General features: G+C 45.8%; 1 protein-coding gene across 4 annotated transcripts in view; it reads right to left on the reverse strand.

Annotated features, from left to right (window-relative positions):
• Positions 1-440: 440 nt before the first annotated feature.
• TCAF1 (TRPM8 channel associated factor 1) overlaps positions 441-18,019 on the reverse strand; it is a 42,120-nt gene continuing 24,541 nt past the window's right edge. For 3 of the 4 annotated variants that reach the window (XM_024564562.4, XM_024564563.4, XM_024564561.4), the window contains exons 3-9: positions 10,492-11,486; positions 10,103-10,200; positions 8,950-9,163; positions 8,406-8,645; positions 7,285-7,622; positions 5,577-5,827; positions 441-3,020 (exon numbers count right to left, since the gene is read on the reverse strand). In XM_024564562.4, the coding sequence (XP_024420330.1) occupies positions 3,011-3,020; positions 5,577-5,827; positions 7,285-7,622; positions 8,406-8,645; positions 8,950-9,163; positions 10,103-10,200; positions 10,492-11,486 (2,146 nt within the window). In that variant the 3' untranslated portion in view covers positions 441-3,010. Of the gene's footprint in view, positions 3,021-5,550; positions 5,828-7,284; positions 7,623-8,405; positions 8,646-8,949; positions 9,164-10,102; positions 10,201-10,491; positions 11,487-18,019 lie in introns of all 4 variants that reach the window. The other variant, XM_045198797.3, reaches the window with a different exon arrangement.

Here is an 18,019-nt window from a genome sequence, read left to right on the forward strand (position 1 = left end):
GGCAGACTGACAGATGGACAGAACTCCTCTGACACCAGATGGCCTCCTGTAGGACCGTGTAAAAGTTAATGACACTGTCCAATGAACTGGAGGGCAAGAAAGCCTACAGCTCCTTATGGTCTTGAAATGGTATTGTAATAGGGACAAACATTGTGTGCATTCATTCACTCAACAAACATGGGAAGCCTGCTGGGCAGTGAGCTGTACCACCAGACACACAGTGAGATCTGGGGCAGGCCTCATTTCCTAGGGAACACCTTCAGGAGCAAGGTGAAATGCGTTCGAATAGTTGGAGGAGGTTCGTGAGGTGAGACCTAGAGTGTGATGGTGAGGTCCGATGAGACTGGACATAGCAGGGGGCTCCCAACATGAAAGGGCCTCAACAACCATTTTAAGGGTTTTGGTTGGGCAGTGTCTTAGTCGATATGAAGCCACTGAAGGATTTTTATTTGAGTTTATTAAAAATTTTTCCAAGTAATGCATGCACAAGGTAAAAAATTAAATAGTACAGAGAACTTGAAATGAAAAGCACAGTTCCCCACCCCACCCTTTTTAACCCTAGTCCCATTCCCTAGAGGCAATACATTTGACAGTTTCTATTTTTAGATGTTCTGTTAACTAACTTCCTAACTTTAAATAGTATGTTTGAACAATAATTTCTTGGCATATTAACTTTAGACAGTCTTTAATAATACACCATTACAAAAGATAAGGATTTAACTTACACCATCTCCTCCTTTCCTTTGCCTATCCTTCCCGAAAGTTTTGATAGATATTACTTTTGACACGTGTATTGGTTTAACTTTTAGCTTTGAACAGCATACCCATCCTCCAGCTCTTATTCCATTAACTGTAGATGTTCTTTTTGCATCCCCACTTTAAATACATAAGTAGCCCTATGTATGAAAGTAGTCCTTTCACCTCTCGTCCCACAGCTAGCTCTCAACCTCTTTCTGCTCTTTTTCCTTAACTTGTCAGGATTAATTACTTTCCTTTTCTGAGTAAAAAATTAAACCTTTCATGTTTTGTCTGTAGGCTGATCAGAACACTAAGGCCCAATAAATAGCATCTACATTACTCTGGCTATGCAAATACTGTTTACTGAGGGCCAACTAGAAAGCAGAACATTTTTTTCCACATACATCCAATGTCAGGCTGGGGCACTTGAAAGGAAATATACCTACCGCCAATGTCAAATCGAGTCTCTTCTTAGATTCCATGAGTATTTTTGTTGTCTTTTCATACATGGACTTACATTTCTTGACATATTTGTGTTTTGTTTTCTGTTGACTAAATAGTGTACGTTGTCCATATTCTCAAACATTCCAGCTTCTCAATGATACTATCTGTGGCACAGAATACGTACTCCTCCCAGTGTGCCTGAGACTATGTACTCACAGCTGAACTGGGTCAGTCTGCTGGACGACTGTCACTCAAGAGTGAGACATCCTGTTGGGTAAGTGTCACTCTGGAGCGACATATCCTGGGTGAGGTACATCATTTTCTGGATTCTGTTTCTTCTTCTTTCCTAGTTCTCATCCTCATTTTGCTGGAGAACTTCCTCAAGGTACTTTCTCAGTAAGGGTGCAAAGAAGCTAGATTTTCTGAAAACTTGCATGTCAGGAAATATCTTTGTTTTGACTTGACCGGAGAGTTGGCCATGGAATTCTGGGGATAACATTTTTCAGAAGATGGGCGAAGACTTTGCTCCATTGGCCTCTAGCTTTCAGTGTTGCCAATGAAAAATCTGCTGCCAGTCTATTTCTCATCCCTTTTCAGCGGAGCTAGTTCCGATGACCTAATTTTATTTTCTCTCTGGGCACTTTTAGTATCTTCCTTCTATCCTTAATTCCAAAATTTCACAAGACTGTGCCTCCATGTGGGTTCTTGGGAGGCCCCTTGGATCTGGAAACTTAGTTCCTTCTGGTTTTCAATCATTTTTTCCCTTCACCTGTATTTTCTGTTTTCTCTTCCAGAAATTCCTAATGGTTAGATATTGATTGTCTAGGTCTTTCCTTTCTTCATATTGTCTACACTTTCTTTTTGCTCTGTATCTAGGGAGATACCCTCAACTTATTTTCTAGCCTACCTACAGAGTATTTTTGACAGTCTTACTTCACTTTCAAAGGCCTCTCCTTGTTCTCAGAGTTTTTCTTTTCTTTGTAGCATCCTATTTTCATCTTACAAATATACCTCAGCTTTCTCTGAAGATACAGCTAGATTTTGAAGTTACTTTTTCCATTTTAACTAAGTTTCCTCCAGAATTTGTTGTAGTTTTCAAATCTCCTAATTCTAACTGGCAATTCTAATTCCTTCTCTTACATGCTTCTCCCCAGGTCCTCCCTCCCACTCCCCCGTCCCTCCCCCGCAGTGCTCAATGTCTGGGAATTCCTAGCTGGCCATTTGCATTTGAGCATCAATATTAACTGTTGACTTTTATAGGAGTTGCTACAGGTTTCCTCTGCCACTGTATGGTTTGGTGTGTTTTTCCATTAAGTCTCTTCTATGATTGCAAACACTTGGTTACTTGAGTAGGGGTTACTTCAACCATCAGAGAATTAGCTGATAGGCTAAGGGGCCACTTATTTCCACAAAAAGAGAAATTTCATTCTGGAGCCCCAACTCCTCCCTCTCCCTGGGCAGTTTGTTCAATTCCTTTATAGAAACAACAACAATAACAACAACAACAGCAACAACAGATTTTTCACTGGAACCAGTAATTGACTGCCTGTATTCTATGCACAAGGGGATGGGGTGGAGCGGGATGGGGTTCACTTCTACAACTGGTATGATTCTTTAGCAGACAGGTTGTTCAGATGCCCCAGTCTCTGGGTTAGGTTGTGCAGATCAGCTTATACTCTGTCTGAAAGGTACCTTCACTCTTTCATTATTCTTCCCACTTCATCCACTTTCCCTCTTCCAGAAAGGTGCTGAGGTCTTCTTCACTCATAACCAAATGCCTTCCGTCTTCTTTGCTGAGCTGTTTCTTTTGCATTTCTTGACTTCAGTTTCAGTGGGGCCTGGAGAGGGAGGGGAGGTAAACTTATATGGTCAGTTCATCATCTTAAATTCAAAGTACTGCTAGAAGCTTTTCAACAGGGAGGTGCCATGGATAGCTTTACATTTTTAAACCATCCCCAGGGCTATACTGCTGCAAATGGATTAAAGAGGGCAAGAATAGATACAAATATTACTCCAACTGACTGAGGATCTAATTTCCTTTGAGAACACACATTGTCTGGGACTTTGGGGGTGGGGTGGCTCAGGCACTTGACCAAATAACCCATTATTCAAAACCCAGTAAGCTAGAAGAATGCTTTCATGGTGCCCTAGAGGGAATGACTGGAACCTGAAAGGACTTGAATGCCGCTAAAGGGATCATCCCAGCTCTGTCTGCTGGGAAGCCCTCAGGAGCCTACCTCAAATTCTTCCTTTGAACAGGAATTTAGAATAAACAAAGAGGCTTTTTGTTCTGATAAAATTAGATGAGGGCTAAGGACAGGCGGCCAAAGTGCTGGCAAGTAGGAACATAAAGGCCCTTCTATTCGCTGGTGGTCTCTTCATTTACTCATATATTTGGTTATCCAAAGAGCTATAGTTACTAACACCCCTACTGTAATCATAGTGACCAGGTTCAAGTCCCAGCTCTACCCCTTGTCAGCAATGTAGCCTCAGGCACTCCACTTGCCCTCCACAAAAAATCAGTCAGCTCATTGCCTAAAGGGGAGCTGTAAGTTTCCATCTCATAAAATTATTGTGAAGATTAAAAGAAACAGTCTATAAAAAGGAACCAGTCCAGTGCTTGGCACGTACTCAACACCCCACTAATTGACAGCAATTACTTTAAAGGCTTAATGAATATTCAACATCTATGTTTAAAGCACCTAGCTGAAAGATATTTATGAAATAAGGGGAAATAATTCTATGATTGAGAAATGGAAGGTCAAAAAATCCAAAGAAAAACATTATCTCGGTCTAATCTTATTGTCTCTGCCCTCACCCGATTTCCAATAATGCTATATTAAAACAACTAAATAAAAAGAAGTGAACTGAAAGGGAACTGGCCAGGTGTACACAACATTAACCCTGGACTCCTACTCTCGTTGAAACTACAAAGAAATGGGAGCTTCTGGAAGTGATTAGAAGAAAATTTAAGAAAATCTTTGAATGTGTTGTAATTAAATGAAATTCGAGTCATCTATATCTAGTTTTCCTGCTCCAAGGTAAAGATTTCTAAATGTGTGTGAACTTTCTCTGCCCAACTTAGTAAGTAACTCTTGACAGTGGTAGAAATACAGACACTGTTACTGAGCCAGATGTCCACTGTTTGCTAACGACAAGCACCCCTGTGGAATTAATTGTTCTGGGTTTTCAAGTGACCTCCACTCTTGACTTAATCAAAGAAGAAATCCTACCTCAACAATGGAATTGAATAAAGAGACCAAACCCTAAGAAGCTTTGAAAACCCTGTGAATTTAGAGCCCTGCCTTTAGATCGTAAAGCAGCCTACCCGGCTCCTTCCAGAGGCCGGTGTAGGGGGTGTGGGACAGCATACGAGACACCACACGGCATCTGTAAAAGCCATCTAAAAGTGAAGTCTAGCTCTCCAACGGCAGTGAGTTAATTATATATTAGCAATGGCAGCAGACATGCTTTCTGTGCCTACTGTTCTAATTGCACTTAGAAGTACGACAAAGTAATCGTCACAATAACCCTATGAAACAGATCCCGTTTTAGAGATGGAGAAATCCAGTCACGGAGAAGCCAAGGAACTTGCCCAGAGTCATATAGCTAATAGGTGAAAGAACCAGGATTTGGACACAGGGAAGCAACGGAGAGAGGTGATGATCTTAACCTCTCGGCTGTGGGAAGTAGTCACTCACTGCCTTGTGAACCAGCATAAAATAAAGCAGTGCCTCAGATAGCAGGCACTGTATTCACAAACCTCTTTGGAACTACCCATCTGAGTCTCCACAACAGCTCCATGGGGCAAGAATTTTTATCCTTATCTCATAGACAGAGAAAAGGCAGTACTGCAATACTGCCATTTTCCCTAGCTATGGGCTCCATTTTGCCAGATTGCTTTTCAAGCTCTTGGGAAACTACCCAAGACACAAACTATGGAGTCATCAGGGAGCTCATGGTAAATTTGTGTTTCAGCTGGGTCCTGTGGTTGGGGTTTCTGGAATAACTCATCAAACATAAAAGCCTAGAGGGTCCTCAGGATGCCAGGATGAGAAGCACTCTCTCTGGTCTACCAGCCATGATGGTGAGCCAAGGGCTGGCACAGCCCCGAGGGCCACAGCTCTCAGAACGGGCCCCAACAGGGTCGGGGGGAAATCTGAGAGCTGAGGGCTGAGGAAGAAGACGTACACACAGAAGGCCTGCCCCTGATTGCACTTTCTTACTATGTTCTTAACCCACTTTCTAGAGAGAGAACTAGGTTATAAGATACAGGGGCCGTGAGCCCAAAGGACAAGGCTAGAGCCCTAAGAGACAGAGGTCGAGGAGTGAATCCCCGTCTCTGCCTACCTCCCCAAACCTCTCTACCTGCCACCTCGCTGGGCACTCCTTACATCTGTGTGAGGAGGTACAATTTCATAATATTTTCCTTCCATTCGGGCAGATAAGCCAGGCTGGTAGCCACTTCCTTCTGGATCGGCCAGGCCCAGGCCTCGAAGAAGGGAGCCAGATTCTTCTGCACTTGATGGGAGAACATCTTCACCCACAGATTCATTTTGTCAACGTTGTCTGTGGGCAAGTTGGTCTGGTTCCGGTACTCGGCGAAGAGACGGATGAATGGCTCCCAACCAAAGGCTTCCTGTAGCTGGAAAGAGAAAGACGGGGCAGGATGAGACAACTGGTCTACGCCAAAACACTCTAATAAATGAACTTAATTCACCGAACCCCTTAAACATACCAGTTTCCCAGCTAAGACAGACCCGCTCTCCTGTTTGTCCGCTGGCCTCGAGCCCTACTCTCTCACATTCTGATCTTAAAAAGGGCCTCTCGGCGAGCACAGTGCTCGGCACAAAGCGGACGCTCCGTAAGTGATGGCCGTGGTAATAGCGGCAGTGACCACTGCCAGCATTTACCAGCAGTATCATGATGCGTGTATCTCACTAGACCGGGAAAGTGGTGACAAGAACTACACAAGGATTTAAAATGCACTGAAGTGAAAAAATTCTTCTACCTTTCATAGTGGTAACGTTAAACCCCTAGGGGAACGCCTAGGCCTAACCTGACATAATCCTCAGTAACCATAGGTCTCTGTCAATTTGCAAGGCCACTGAAATGGCCTTTGGGGAAAAAAGCGAGTCTGGTAGAAGCAGAAGACTATATATATCATAGTCTAGGCAGCTGGGATTAAGAGTAAAACATAATTTTAGGCCGTTGGAAACAGTCTGTGTTCAGCTGGGTTATAGAGCTTTAGCTTTAAAAGGGACATTAGTGGGTCCCTAGATCAGCCTCAGCTTTATTCCACAGATGAGGAACTTCTGTCCCTGGGGTGAAGTGGCTCCAATGACAAGATTCAGTAGAGTCCCCTGGCAGTGCCACTGCCCTTCCCAGGGCCATGGGAATGAACACAGGGACTCAAGCAGGTGGAAGAACTGGAATGCAGTGGGCTTGGCCTGCAATTAAGTTCCAGGACCCGAGGGGATGACGCTCCACACAGTGAGCTGGGAACTAATGCAGGGACTTGGGAGAACCGGGGGGGTCTGAACGATAACGTGAGGCAAAGGCAACCTCCATGTCCAGGCTGGGGGGACCCTGGATTGCCTGCAAGGGGGGAACAGAGGCGCAGCCAAGTCATAACGAGAAGATGGTGCACTCACCTGAGGAAAAACCAAATAGGTCCCATATTGTGTGTGTGCGGGGGGTCGGGGGCTGTCTGGTTTTAGATAGCTATTACACAGCATAGTTTGGCTTCAGTCTCAGTTACGTGAGGGTCCAATGCCAGTGAGAGCAACGGTATTCATAGCACTACTATGCCTCTGCCAGGTTTTCACCTTCCTCGGTGCTTTCTCTCTCCTCATGCATCTCTTCAAGATCAGGGGGTGAGGGTGGGGTGGGGCCGAGGCGGTGAAATCCGCTTAGGGTCATGCAAGGTGATGCACTGAGAGGAGTCATCTAATGGGACTGTCACAGTTGGGCTCTGTCAGGGGCTCCTGAGGCCTAGTGTGGGAGACAGGTCTAGTGGGTTACAAGACTGTCACCTAACAGCGATACTCTGGCATCCCCACAGTAGGGGGCTCCCATCACCCTCCATTTTTGCCGATCTACCTGTAAGTATGTTTCCAGTGCTGTCCACGCATTCCAGTTCTTCACATTGGGACCCTTGCTCAGGTAGATTCTGACTCTCTTCTCCCGAACAGGGGGCCACAGGGCGATGTTGGCACGGCTTCGAGGAATGCCCAAGACCGTCTCGTGCACGTAAACACACCACAGGTTGCAGGTGGCCTCGGTGGTGTGTGGGGGGAACTCCCACTCCTGCCGCTGCTGGTTGCGGCCGAGCTCGTGGACAGGGCCCCACAGCCCCTTGGTTCGGATGAGTTTCTCGTTGATGAGCTCCTGCACTGACTCCAGGTGGCACATGATGGGGTACCCTGCGTGCATCCAGCCTGCAAACCAGAGCAGGGAAGGAGAGAGGGTTAGTGAGCTCTGCACACACCTTATGGAATCCTTCTCTGCGTTCTCTCCCAAAACAGCCAGTGGCCCCGACGACTTCCAGAGCCCTATGCTGCTCAGAAGGCCAATCCAAACCCAGGTCCTCCCGGGCACTCCTCCTCATCCTCTCATTCTAACGCCTTCATCCCCACTCTGACCCAAGAGGGCGCGCTTGCTCACGGGAGGGTGTGGCATTGCAAGTCACTCCCTTTGTCCGTTTTTATGAGAGTGCCCTGTCCTTGTGGGCCTGTGTTGTTATGTGCTTTCTCAAAATGGAGAACTCACTAGCGTGTTCCCCTCTCGTTATTTAGACGTGGAGTTGCCCACATTGACATTACTTTATAGTGATCACCTATGTCAGCCAAGAAAACGAGGGTCTAGAGTGAGGTCTGTGGTTCCTTTATTTCCATAGGTGTCCCTTTCCCCCAATTTTTTAGGCCTCTTGGCCCACTGGCAAGATGCCATCAAAATCTGTCTCTCAATGTCTATCGAGGGTACACACAATACGTTACTTAACTGTTCCATAATTGTTGGACATTCAGGTAATTTCCAATTTTTTGTGAAAGGAAGTTGACGAATCTTTTTTTTTTTTTAATATACTTTTTCCTTTCCACTTAAATAGCAAGGATTACACCTTCTGCCTTGCTAGAAAAGCATTTTCACCCTGCTGGCTGCCTACTGCATGGCTGTTGAGGGGAAGGGGCAGTGTGCACCAACGACATGCCCAGGGCACCCACCTACTGAGATCTGCACGTCGGCCACGATCCTCTGTGGCAGCCGTAAGGGGAAGGGCTCAGCCCCCAGCCGGGCCACAGCCTGCATCACCTCATCCCAGAGGCGGAGCAGTGGCTCGGGGTTGTCCAGGGTGCGGAGGTTGGCAGTTGGCACGGTCAGGATGATGTTGTCCGTAGCCAGCTCCCCCCAGGGGCCTGGGTTCTCCTGGACACGCCTCTTCCACTCCGCGTGGGTTGTCTCCCCTGGGGAGAGAGGCCGTGGGCTTGAAATGACCTTTTCATTTTTCTTGAGTCAAAACACGTTAATATGAACCCCGGGAGAGAAACACCAAGGTCATGAACAACCATGTCCCCCTCTCTACCCTTCATCTGTGATGTCCCCATAGATGTGGTTTAGTCTGTCTCCTTGGCCCCAAAGCTGAATCTAAGGTGGTTTACCTCCCTCCCCGCCTCCAATCCGAATCTCTCTCCTCCTGCACCCAACAGCCCCAGTAGCTTCCTCTCCCCGCTGTCCCGGCCCCAGGGTTCATCCACAGCTCCCACTCACCCAGCTTGTAGCACGGAGCATGCACAGCCCCTTTCACCGTGATGGGCACGGAACCCAGCTTGCTGCTCTGAGGCACGATGATGTAGAGGAGGCCGCCCCAGAGGCAGGTGATGGATTTCGTGGGCTTATCCAGGCAGCACCGGTTGATCACCAGTGGGCCTCGGAACAGCTTGCTGGCCCTGGTCAGGTCGTCAGTGTGGCAGCCAATCTGTACCTGGAGCGGAGAGGTCCCCCCATGGAGTCACCTCGGGGTGTGCACCATGAGGTGGGGAGAGGAAGGGTGCTGGGCCTGTGACCCCAGCCTTCCTCCCGTCTGCAAACCGTGCGAGCTAAACCTGTGGAACTGCACCATTCCTCAGGTGGCATGGACCGAATGGTGTGTAAATACCGCCAGGGGCACCAAACAGCTCCACGAGGGTGGTGTTGACATGCTCGTGTGAGGGGCACCAGGTGGAACCAGAGGCTAATTCTGAGCGTCCCTGAGTGTGTCCATAACAGAATCCCAGCGTGCCTGTCCCACAGTGGGGACTCTGGTGTTAGTAATGGCGTGGAGGGCATCCAGCCTTTAGGTGACTCGAGAGGAGGCCCGGTGGGGGGCTGTGTGAGCAGCTGGTGTCGTGGAGTGTTGATTCAGTTTCTCTGATCTCCAAGGTCCCCTTCCTGAGCCTTCCTGAGTCCTAATTTGTGACTAGGGTGTGTGTGTATGTGCAAGTGACAGAGCCGAAGGGGCACGGGGCCAGCAAGGAACAGTCTTTGGCGTCCCAGGAAGACGCCAGAGTCAGAAAGGGCCATGCTACAGTGGGAGATGTGAATGGGATGGAGAGTGAACTAACGTTTACTGAACCCCACTGTGAGCGAGGGCACCGTCCTGTGGCCCCTTTCCTATTCCCTACCCCATGCCCTCAGTAAGACGCATAAAACTTCAGCAGGAGGCGGTTAGGTTTGAGTCCTGGGCTCGGAAATGTATCAGATCTATACATTTTAATCAATCAGTTAGCTGTTTTGCACCTCAGCTGCCTGACTCTTAAAATGGGGGTACAAGTACACGCCCCAGGTTGCCAGTAGGGTTTTTATGAGGATCAAGGAAGATGCCCGCTGTGAGAGCAAGAACGTTTGGGTCCCCTGTTTCCCGGGGAGGGGGACAGGGACTTACCTTCAGGTCTGCAGAGGCAGCAGCTTCAGGCAGCGAGACCTCTATAATTTGCCTTGAAGGTATGTAGAGCCCGGTGCTCATCCAGCAATACCGGGTGCCTGTCAGAAGCACAGAAGGACAGACGTCACCCTTCCTCCGTCTCCATGATTCCATCTCCTCCAGCATCTCCACCACGACCTTCATGAGCTCGGCACACCCTTCCCCCTCCACACTGCCCTGACTCAACTCTCGTAAACGTTACTTAATGTCCCAACCCCTCTGTCCTTAAAAGCGCACAGCAAAGGGTGCAGGTGGCCTTCTGGAGGTGGTCAGGTCCCTGAATGAACTAAGTAATCACTCCTGAGGCCCCCAGACTCCCGAACACTGAGCTCCCACCCCTCATTCCATACCTGGATTGTTGCAGTTGACTTCAACAGTGATAGGAGATTCCAAGGGGCGCAGATAGGGGCTGCTGTACACGTCTTCAATTTCTGGGACCAACAGAGAGAGGTCACTTCCAGAGTGGGCCAGACCCGTGGCCAGGGACAGCATGGCACCCCTGCAGCAGTCATTGATGACTGGGTTCTCTCGGGTGGCCACTGGGAGCCGGTACCGGCTCAGCAGCTTCCGCAGGAGCCGATGCACAGACATGTAGGCAGGGACCTCCTCTGCAGGGATCTGCAGGAAGGCGGCGCCGTCCGGCCCCAGCTTCGCCAGCCACCCCTTTTCCACGTTCCCCCTCTTCCTGCCCATTATAACCTGGAACTCGGCCAGGGTGGAGCGGAAGTGGTAGGTCCTTATCCCGGCTTTTGGAGTACGGAAGGGCCCTGGGTTGAGGCTTTGGCTTGTGATGCTGATGCCAAAGGGGTTGAGGAGGAGGTTTCCTGGGAACCTAGCCAGAGGGGACACTCCGGGGTTCTTGAAGGCCCACCACCAGGCTTGGGCTGCAACAAACAGTCCGCCGCCCTCGGCTACGAACTCCTGCAGCTCCTTGACTCCCACGTCATTCATGGGCTCGAAGCAGTAGACACTGGCGTCACTGGTCAAATGGGGCTCGACGCTGGTGTCTATGCCCCCCACTGCGAGCAGGCCGCTCATTGTCCTCAGTTCTGTCTGCACCACGATCTTGCCTCGGCGTCCAGCGTCCAGCCAGCGCACGGCATTGAGCAGAAAGGGGCCCAGCTTACTCACAGTGAATAAGGCCTTGTGGCCCATCACGACCACCCGGCCCCGGCCATAGCGGGCAGCCGCTATCACACAGCCGTGGTAGGTATCTAACCCCAGGGGAAAGGCTAAAGCCCCGTGCACTAGCAGCTGGGACGGGAAACAATCCGAGTTGCTGATGTCCAGCTCCGAAATCCCGTGCAGAAGCTCCTCTCTGTCCTCGGAGAGATCGTCTTCACAACTGCAAGAGACACGTGTGCACTTAAAGGAGAGACTTGGCATATAGTTCTCAGAACAGCGCCCAGGACATAGCAAGCATCAGCTTTACCACTATCACCCTTTTGAGCTCTTCCAGGGAGCTGGAGAACCGAGTGGGCAGATCTGGCCTCAGTGGGTATGGAGGGCAGACAGAGGGACCCAGGAGTAATTCTGCTCTGCTTTATTCTCTGCGTACAAAACCTCCAAAGGAGATCTCCAAGGATGCCTTGCTGTGTCTATCCAACACTATCTGTTAAGTATTCTGGATTTAAGGGTTAAAAGTGCCCTTTACGCATTATATAAAGAACTCAATGGGAAATCCTATTTTTGTCCATATAAGGATTCTTGTTTACAAATGTCATGCAATTAATTTTCTGCAAATAAACTCAGTGGACAGCTGAGTTCATGGTACTATTAGAATCACCATTATGTCAAAATGTGAGCCCGGGGGCTGACTGGCCTCAACTCTAGTGCGACCGTCCCATTACCTGAACCTAAGATTGACTGTGTCACCCAACTGCCCACCCATTCGTTGCCGCCCGCAGGAGTGAGGCCTATCCATGCCCTACGGTTCTGCTGAGCACCCTCTGTTCCTGTCCAAAGTGGAGAGGGAGGCCTGGCTATCCAGTGCGATTACTGGGGTAAGGGGCCGGATGCCCTCTATCAGCTGCAGAGGCCAGAGCTGGTGGTGCCACCTGAGTTAGGTAAGGCGGTGGGGCACCTGTATGCTCACAAGGCAGCTGCGAGGAAACCCTGAAAAACAGTGAATTTTAGCGTCTGCATTTAAGTCTAGATCTATTTTTAATTATTTTGTATGGAGTGGGATAAATTTCAAGATTCACTTTTCCCCATTGAATTACCTTAGCACCTTTGCCAAAAAATAATTAAGCTTAAAACTGTGGGTCTATTATTGAACTGCCTCGTCTGTTTCATTCATCTGTATGTTTATCCTTGTGCCCAAACCACAGTGGTTTGACTAGTTCAGCTTTCTAGTAAATTTTGATAGTAGGTTATGTTAGGTCCTTTTATTTGCATATAATTTTAGAATCAGTTTTAACTATGCTTGGGATTGCATTGAATCTACGTGTCATTTAGGGAAAAATTGACATCTTAAAAATACTGAGTGTTCTGATCCATCAACATGGTGTATTTTTCTATTTCTTTAGGTTTTATTAAATTTCTCTCCATGTTTTATAGTTTTCAACATACAGGTCTAGTAACATATTTTGTTAAATTTGTCAATTAGCATTTCACAATTTTGGGTCCTGTTTTAATTGATACTCTATTTTTAATTTCAATTACTATTTTTTGGCTGCTAGTACATAAAAATATAATTGATTTTTGTATGTTGGCCTTGTATTCTGAAACCTCACTCAACTCAATTATAGTGATTTTTTTGTAGAGCAAAATTTTTTTTACACAGAAGATCGTGCTTTCTGCAAATAAACATTGGCTTACTTCCTAATTTGCAATCTATATGCCTTCTTTTAATTGTTTTAGTGCAGTGTTGACTAAAAGCAGTGAGAGCAGATATTCTTGTCTTGTTCTCAATCTTAGGGTGTTTCACCATTAAGTACATTTTTAGCTATAAGTTTTTCAAAAGATGACTCCTAACACAGTGAAGAAGTTCCTTTTTATTTCTGCTTCGCTGAGATTTTATCACGATTGGGTATTAAGGTTTGTCGAGTGCTTTGTGTGTGCATGGGTTCAATTATATGGTTTTCTCATTCATGCTATTAATATGGTGAATTAATTTGATGTTTGAACATTCAACCAGCCATGCATTCCTGAGATAAGCCCTACTTGGTCATGATGTATTATCCTTTTCATATGTTGCTACATTCTATTTACAATATTTTGAAAAAAATGTTTGCATCTTTTATGTGCATGAGGGATATTGTTCTGTAGTTTCTTTTCTTGCAATGTTTTTCTCTGGTTTTGGTACCAGAGAAATACTGGTTTAATAAGTCAAGTTGCAAAAACTGTCCTCCTCTCTTATTTTTCTGGGAGAGTTCATGTAGGGTTAGTATTATTTGTTCCATGAGTGTTTGATACAATTCATCAGTGATGCTCTCTGGGTCTGAAGGGTTTTTTTTAGGGGGGTGGTTACATTGTCATTGATTTTAAATAAAATTTTTATTTTATAACAAAAATGTAAAAGTTGACAATATAGAGTTCCTATATAGCCTCCACCCAGTTTTCCTCATGTTAACATATTTGTCAAAACTAAGAAGTTAACATTGGTAAAATACTATTACCTAAACTCTAGGCTTTATACAAATTTTACCAGTTTTCCCACTAATGTTTTCTTAGGATCCAATCCAGGCTACCACATTGCATTTAGCATTGAAATGTCTTTAATTAAAGTTCAACTCATTCAAGATGTCAAGTTTAGCAGTTTTTGTCTGCCAGGGAGATTTCCCATTTCATCTACGTTGTGCAGCTCATGGGCATGAAGTTGTTACAATATTCCCTTGTTAACCTTTCGATGTGTGCAGGGTCTGTATTAATGTCCCTTACTCTCCTCCTGGCATTTACAACTGACGTTCTCCCTCAGATGGTCATAACCAGTACAGCTAGAGACTTCTCCCTGTCATTGTTTTTTTCCACTAATCAACTTTTGGTTTTATTGTTCTCTCTATTGTTTTTCTATTTCCTGTTTCACTGATTTCTGCTCTCATCTTTATTACTTTCTTATTTTTTCCACATATTTTGGGTTTAATTTGATTTTTTGCTTTTTGATGTAGAAACTTAGGCCACTGAGTTTAAATGTTTCACTTTTCTAATGAAAGCATTCAAATTTCTCTACTGCAACCCACCAATTTCAACAGGCTTTGTTTTCATTTTTATCCAGTTCAAAATATTTCCTAATTTCCTTTGCAGTTTCTTCTTTGACTGACAGAGTATTTGTGTTTTTTAACTTACAAACATTTAGGTCTTCCGGATAGGTTTATGCTATTGATTTCTAATTGAATACACTTGTGATTAGAACATATTATGCGTGATTTAAATCCTTCTAATCTTGTTGAGACATTTTATGGCGTAACACAGGGTCTTGCTTCGTGAATGATGATATGTGTGCACTCTGCTGTTGTAGCCTTGTTCGTGTCGACACATTCAAAAATCGAAACTGAATCAACAAATATGAGGGAGAACTCACTTTAAACAACAATAGGACCAAATGAAAAAACAATCCGAGAAATCCAAGTACTTAAATTTTCTGTGTTCTGTGCAGTCTATTCCGAGAACAACAACAAAAAATGACAACAAAAATCTTGAACTTAACTCAGTGAGTTTGCTGTGGGAACCAGTATGGGAATAGTAATCATGAAGGTACTGTGTGCTCGGTAGGACTGAGCAAGTGAGTCCTCACCGAAGGTGCTGGAAACCAGTATTCCCACTGTGGGAGAAGGAAGACACAAGTATGGAGTGGTGGAGGAGAAGAAGAATTCTGTGGTTTGGGATTAAAATTGGGGGTATCGGTATGGATTTAGGATTAAAACATATATACTTCTTGGCTCTGTCTTCTCAGGGGCCCGGAAATTGTGACAGTCCCACAGCAGTGGGCTCACTTAGATGAGCTTGCTGTCTAAACACCACACACCACGGAAAGGACCAGGCTTCCTGGAGGCCATGGCTGACCCCAGGTTTTGGACAGGAAAAGGACAAGGTAAACCTGCAGCATCTGTGTCAGAAATTAAGCACTAAAATCTGATGGGGCCTGTCAAAGGACTCAGGAGTCCGCTTACTGGACCTTTACAAAATACCAACTATAAATGAGTTATAATACGTTTGCTTTTTTCCAAAATGGAGTCCAGGAGTACAGAGCGATATTAAAGCAAATGAAATTTAAAAACCACCACAGGACCAACAACAAGCATGAGGCTGGGGAGAGGGAGAGTTCCCCTGGAGAGAAGCCTGCAGCCGATTCTGGGAGAAACCTACCAGCAGACCTGCCTGCTGCGGGGTGGGTGGTGCAGTGTCGGCTGTGCGGGTTCCAGGAGAGAGGCATCTGTGTGGGTTCGGGGAGGAGGGGGCTGTGCGTGGGGGAGGTGATACTTGCCTTGGATCTTTCGGCAGGCAGCACAGCAGCTACCCGAGTGGTAGAAGTAACCGCTTTGGTAAATACTGACTACGGCACAGATCATCAAGGAAGATAAAACCCCTGGGTGAAAGGCTGTTGACCACGACATTAACGGTCTCTTGTCGCACCACAGACTAAATTAGTTAAATGGGGAAAGGCACTATTATAACAGGAAAATCTGGCAATCTCCAATTTAACTAAAATGACCAAACATCACCACTAACAGACACAGCGACCTCACATCTTCCCAATTTGATATATTGTGGTAAGCACAATGTCACCTGTGTAGTATTCTTGCCAAAAATGTTCGAACTGAGTGTTCTCATGAGAAGACAATTAGACAAATCCACACTGGGGGGTAATTCCATAAACCAACTGGGCCGGACGCTTCAAAAATGCTAATGTCCTGAAAGACAAGAAAAGCTGGGAACTGTTTTGGTTGGCTCCTTTATTTATTAAAAAGGCATTGTGAGGACGATTGGAGACATGTAAATATGGATATCGGGTAGCAGTATTGTGTCGGCGCGACCTTTTTTTGAGTGAGATAATTGTGTTGTGGTTCTGTCACAGAGCCCCTTGTCTTTAGGAGACCTGTGCTGAAGCATTCAGGTGTGAAGTGTCAGGTCTGGAGGTTACTCTCTAATGGCGAGGCAAAGAATCTGACCCTGCGTGCATACGTAGTCATGTGACCAAATCTGACCACTGGTGAGTCTAGGTGAAGGGGGTGGTTGTCATTATGCTATTCTTGCAACTTTCCCATAAGTGTGAAAAATTTTAAATAAAGAGCTGGGGAAAAAAGTTCAAGATGACTTTCAAAGAACGGAAAACCTGTAATTTCCAAATGGTGAGACGGGAAAAAGAAATTCAAATAATGGAGAAAAAATTTAAAAACAAGCAACAAGAAAGTATAACAGAAAACAATGAGCAAGATGATAGCAACTAGAACAAACACCAATTTTCTTGATTATATAAATGAATTTTTCTCTTGTAAGTGACAGAGGCTCTCTGAGATAATCAGGCTGATGCTAAAAAAATAAACCCTTTCCAAAAGGATCAACAACAACAAAAGACCCAGATGAGATAGGAATAGTAAATATAATGTTAGACACAACAGAGTTCAATGTGAAAATATTAGTTGCAAGAAAGAAGGATATTTTATACTGACAAAAGTATATAAACCATAAAAAGTTCATGTTTCTAGAAACCCAAAATATAGCTCTGAAATATATAAAGCAAATGCTGAATTCATATGTAGCATCTATTTATAGTGTTTGGCAATTCAGGTTTCACAGGGGTGTTTTCCAGCTAAAGCACCTGGAGCATCTGTGCCCCAATCTCTCCTATGCATTTCCAGTGGCTCTGACTATACAGGCATCGCTGAAGACTGAAAACAGTAGCAACGGCGTAAAGGCTAAAATCGGGACAAGGACCCTCTATTCCAACACTGTCCACTTAAAAGGGAAAGAAGGAGTTGGAAGGACATGCCAAGGTCACACTGCACAGTTGCCGGCAGTAGACCTGGGTTCCATGTTCCACTGACACATGACACCACAGAGCTCTTCCTACAGCAGTCACTTGGGTTTTGCGATTTCTTCTGGGTCTGGTTATTGAAGATGTTTCTGGCTCCTGATTCTCAGATCTCTGGCAATCATTTCCTTGAAATAAGAAATAATGCCTGGGATATAGAATATACTCGAAAAACACTGGCTCTAAATGAATGTACAAATGAACAAACGCAGAATTAGAACTCTTTAGGAGAAGCCTGAGATTTGGGTTAAATTGAAACAAGAGCCTTTTTATCTGAAAGACAAAGGAGACAAAACACGGTGGTTGACTCTCCTGAAACCTCCGTAAGATTGATTATCTAATGCTATGTTTAATCTGCATCAGCTATTTTACCGGTGTGGAGCACCTGTTTTGTTAAACGTACAAAGAGGGTAAAATGAGGCGATCAGTCACGATGGCGCTGTCTCAGGTTGGTGGAGGAAGTAGGTAAAAATATCAGTTAAAGTCTCAACACCTAATACAACTGGGACAGCGCACACGATTTGGGGCCAAGCAGCATAACAGTGAATGAGGGCAATTTTCAGTGGCTGGGAATGAACTTCATGACATCACACGCTTACATACACAGCACGGAGATGTCAAAGTAATTAGTGTTCTAGGTACTCTGAGCGTGTGTCTCGCTTCATTTGACTCTCACAACCACCGAGAGGTAGTCATTACTCACCCCACTTGAGAGACGAGGCTTAGAGAGGTGAGCTGAGGCCCCAGGTTTTAGAGCAAGTCCCAGGCAGACCGGGCAACCTACTAATGCCTGCCTTCTCTAAGTCTAAAGCCTGTGCTCTTTCCAGGGCAGTGAAATCCTTTACTAGGGTCCGAGCCCTGCGGTGGGCTCGGTGCTGTGCTCCCTGCGAGAACTTTAGAACAAT

This window comes from Desmodus rotundus, chromosome 6 (genome assembly GCF_022682495.2).
Source record: "Desmodus rotundus isolate HL8 chromosome 6, HLdesRot8A.1, whole genome shotgun sequence".
Classification (NCBI taxonomy): Eukaryota; Metazoa; Chordata; class Mammalia; order Chiroptera; family Phyllostomidae; genus Desmodus; species Desmodus rotundus.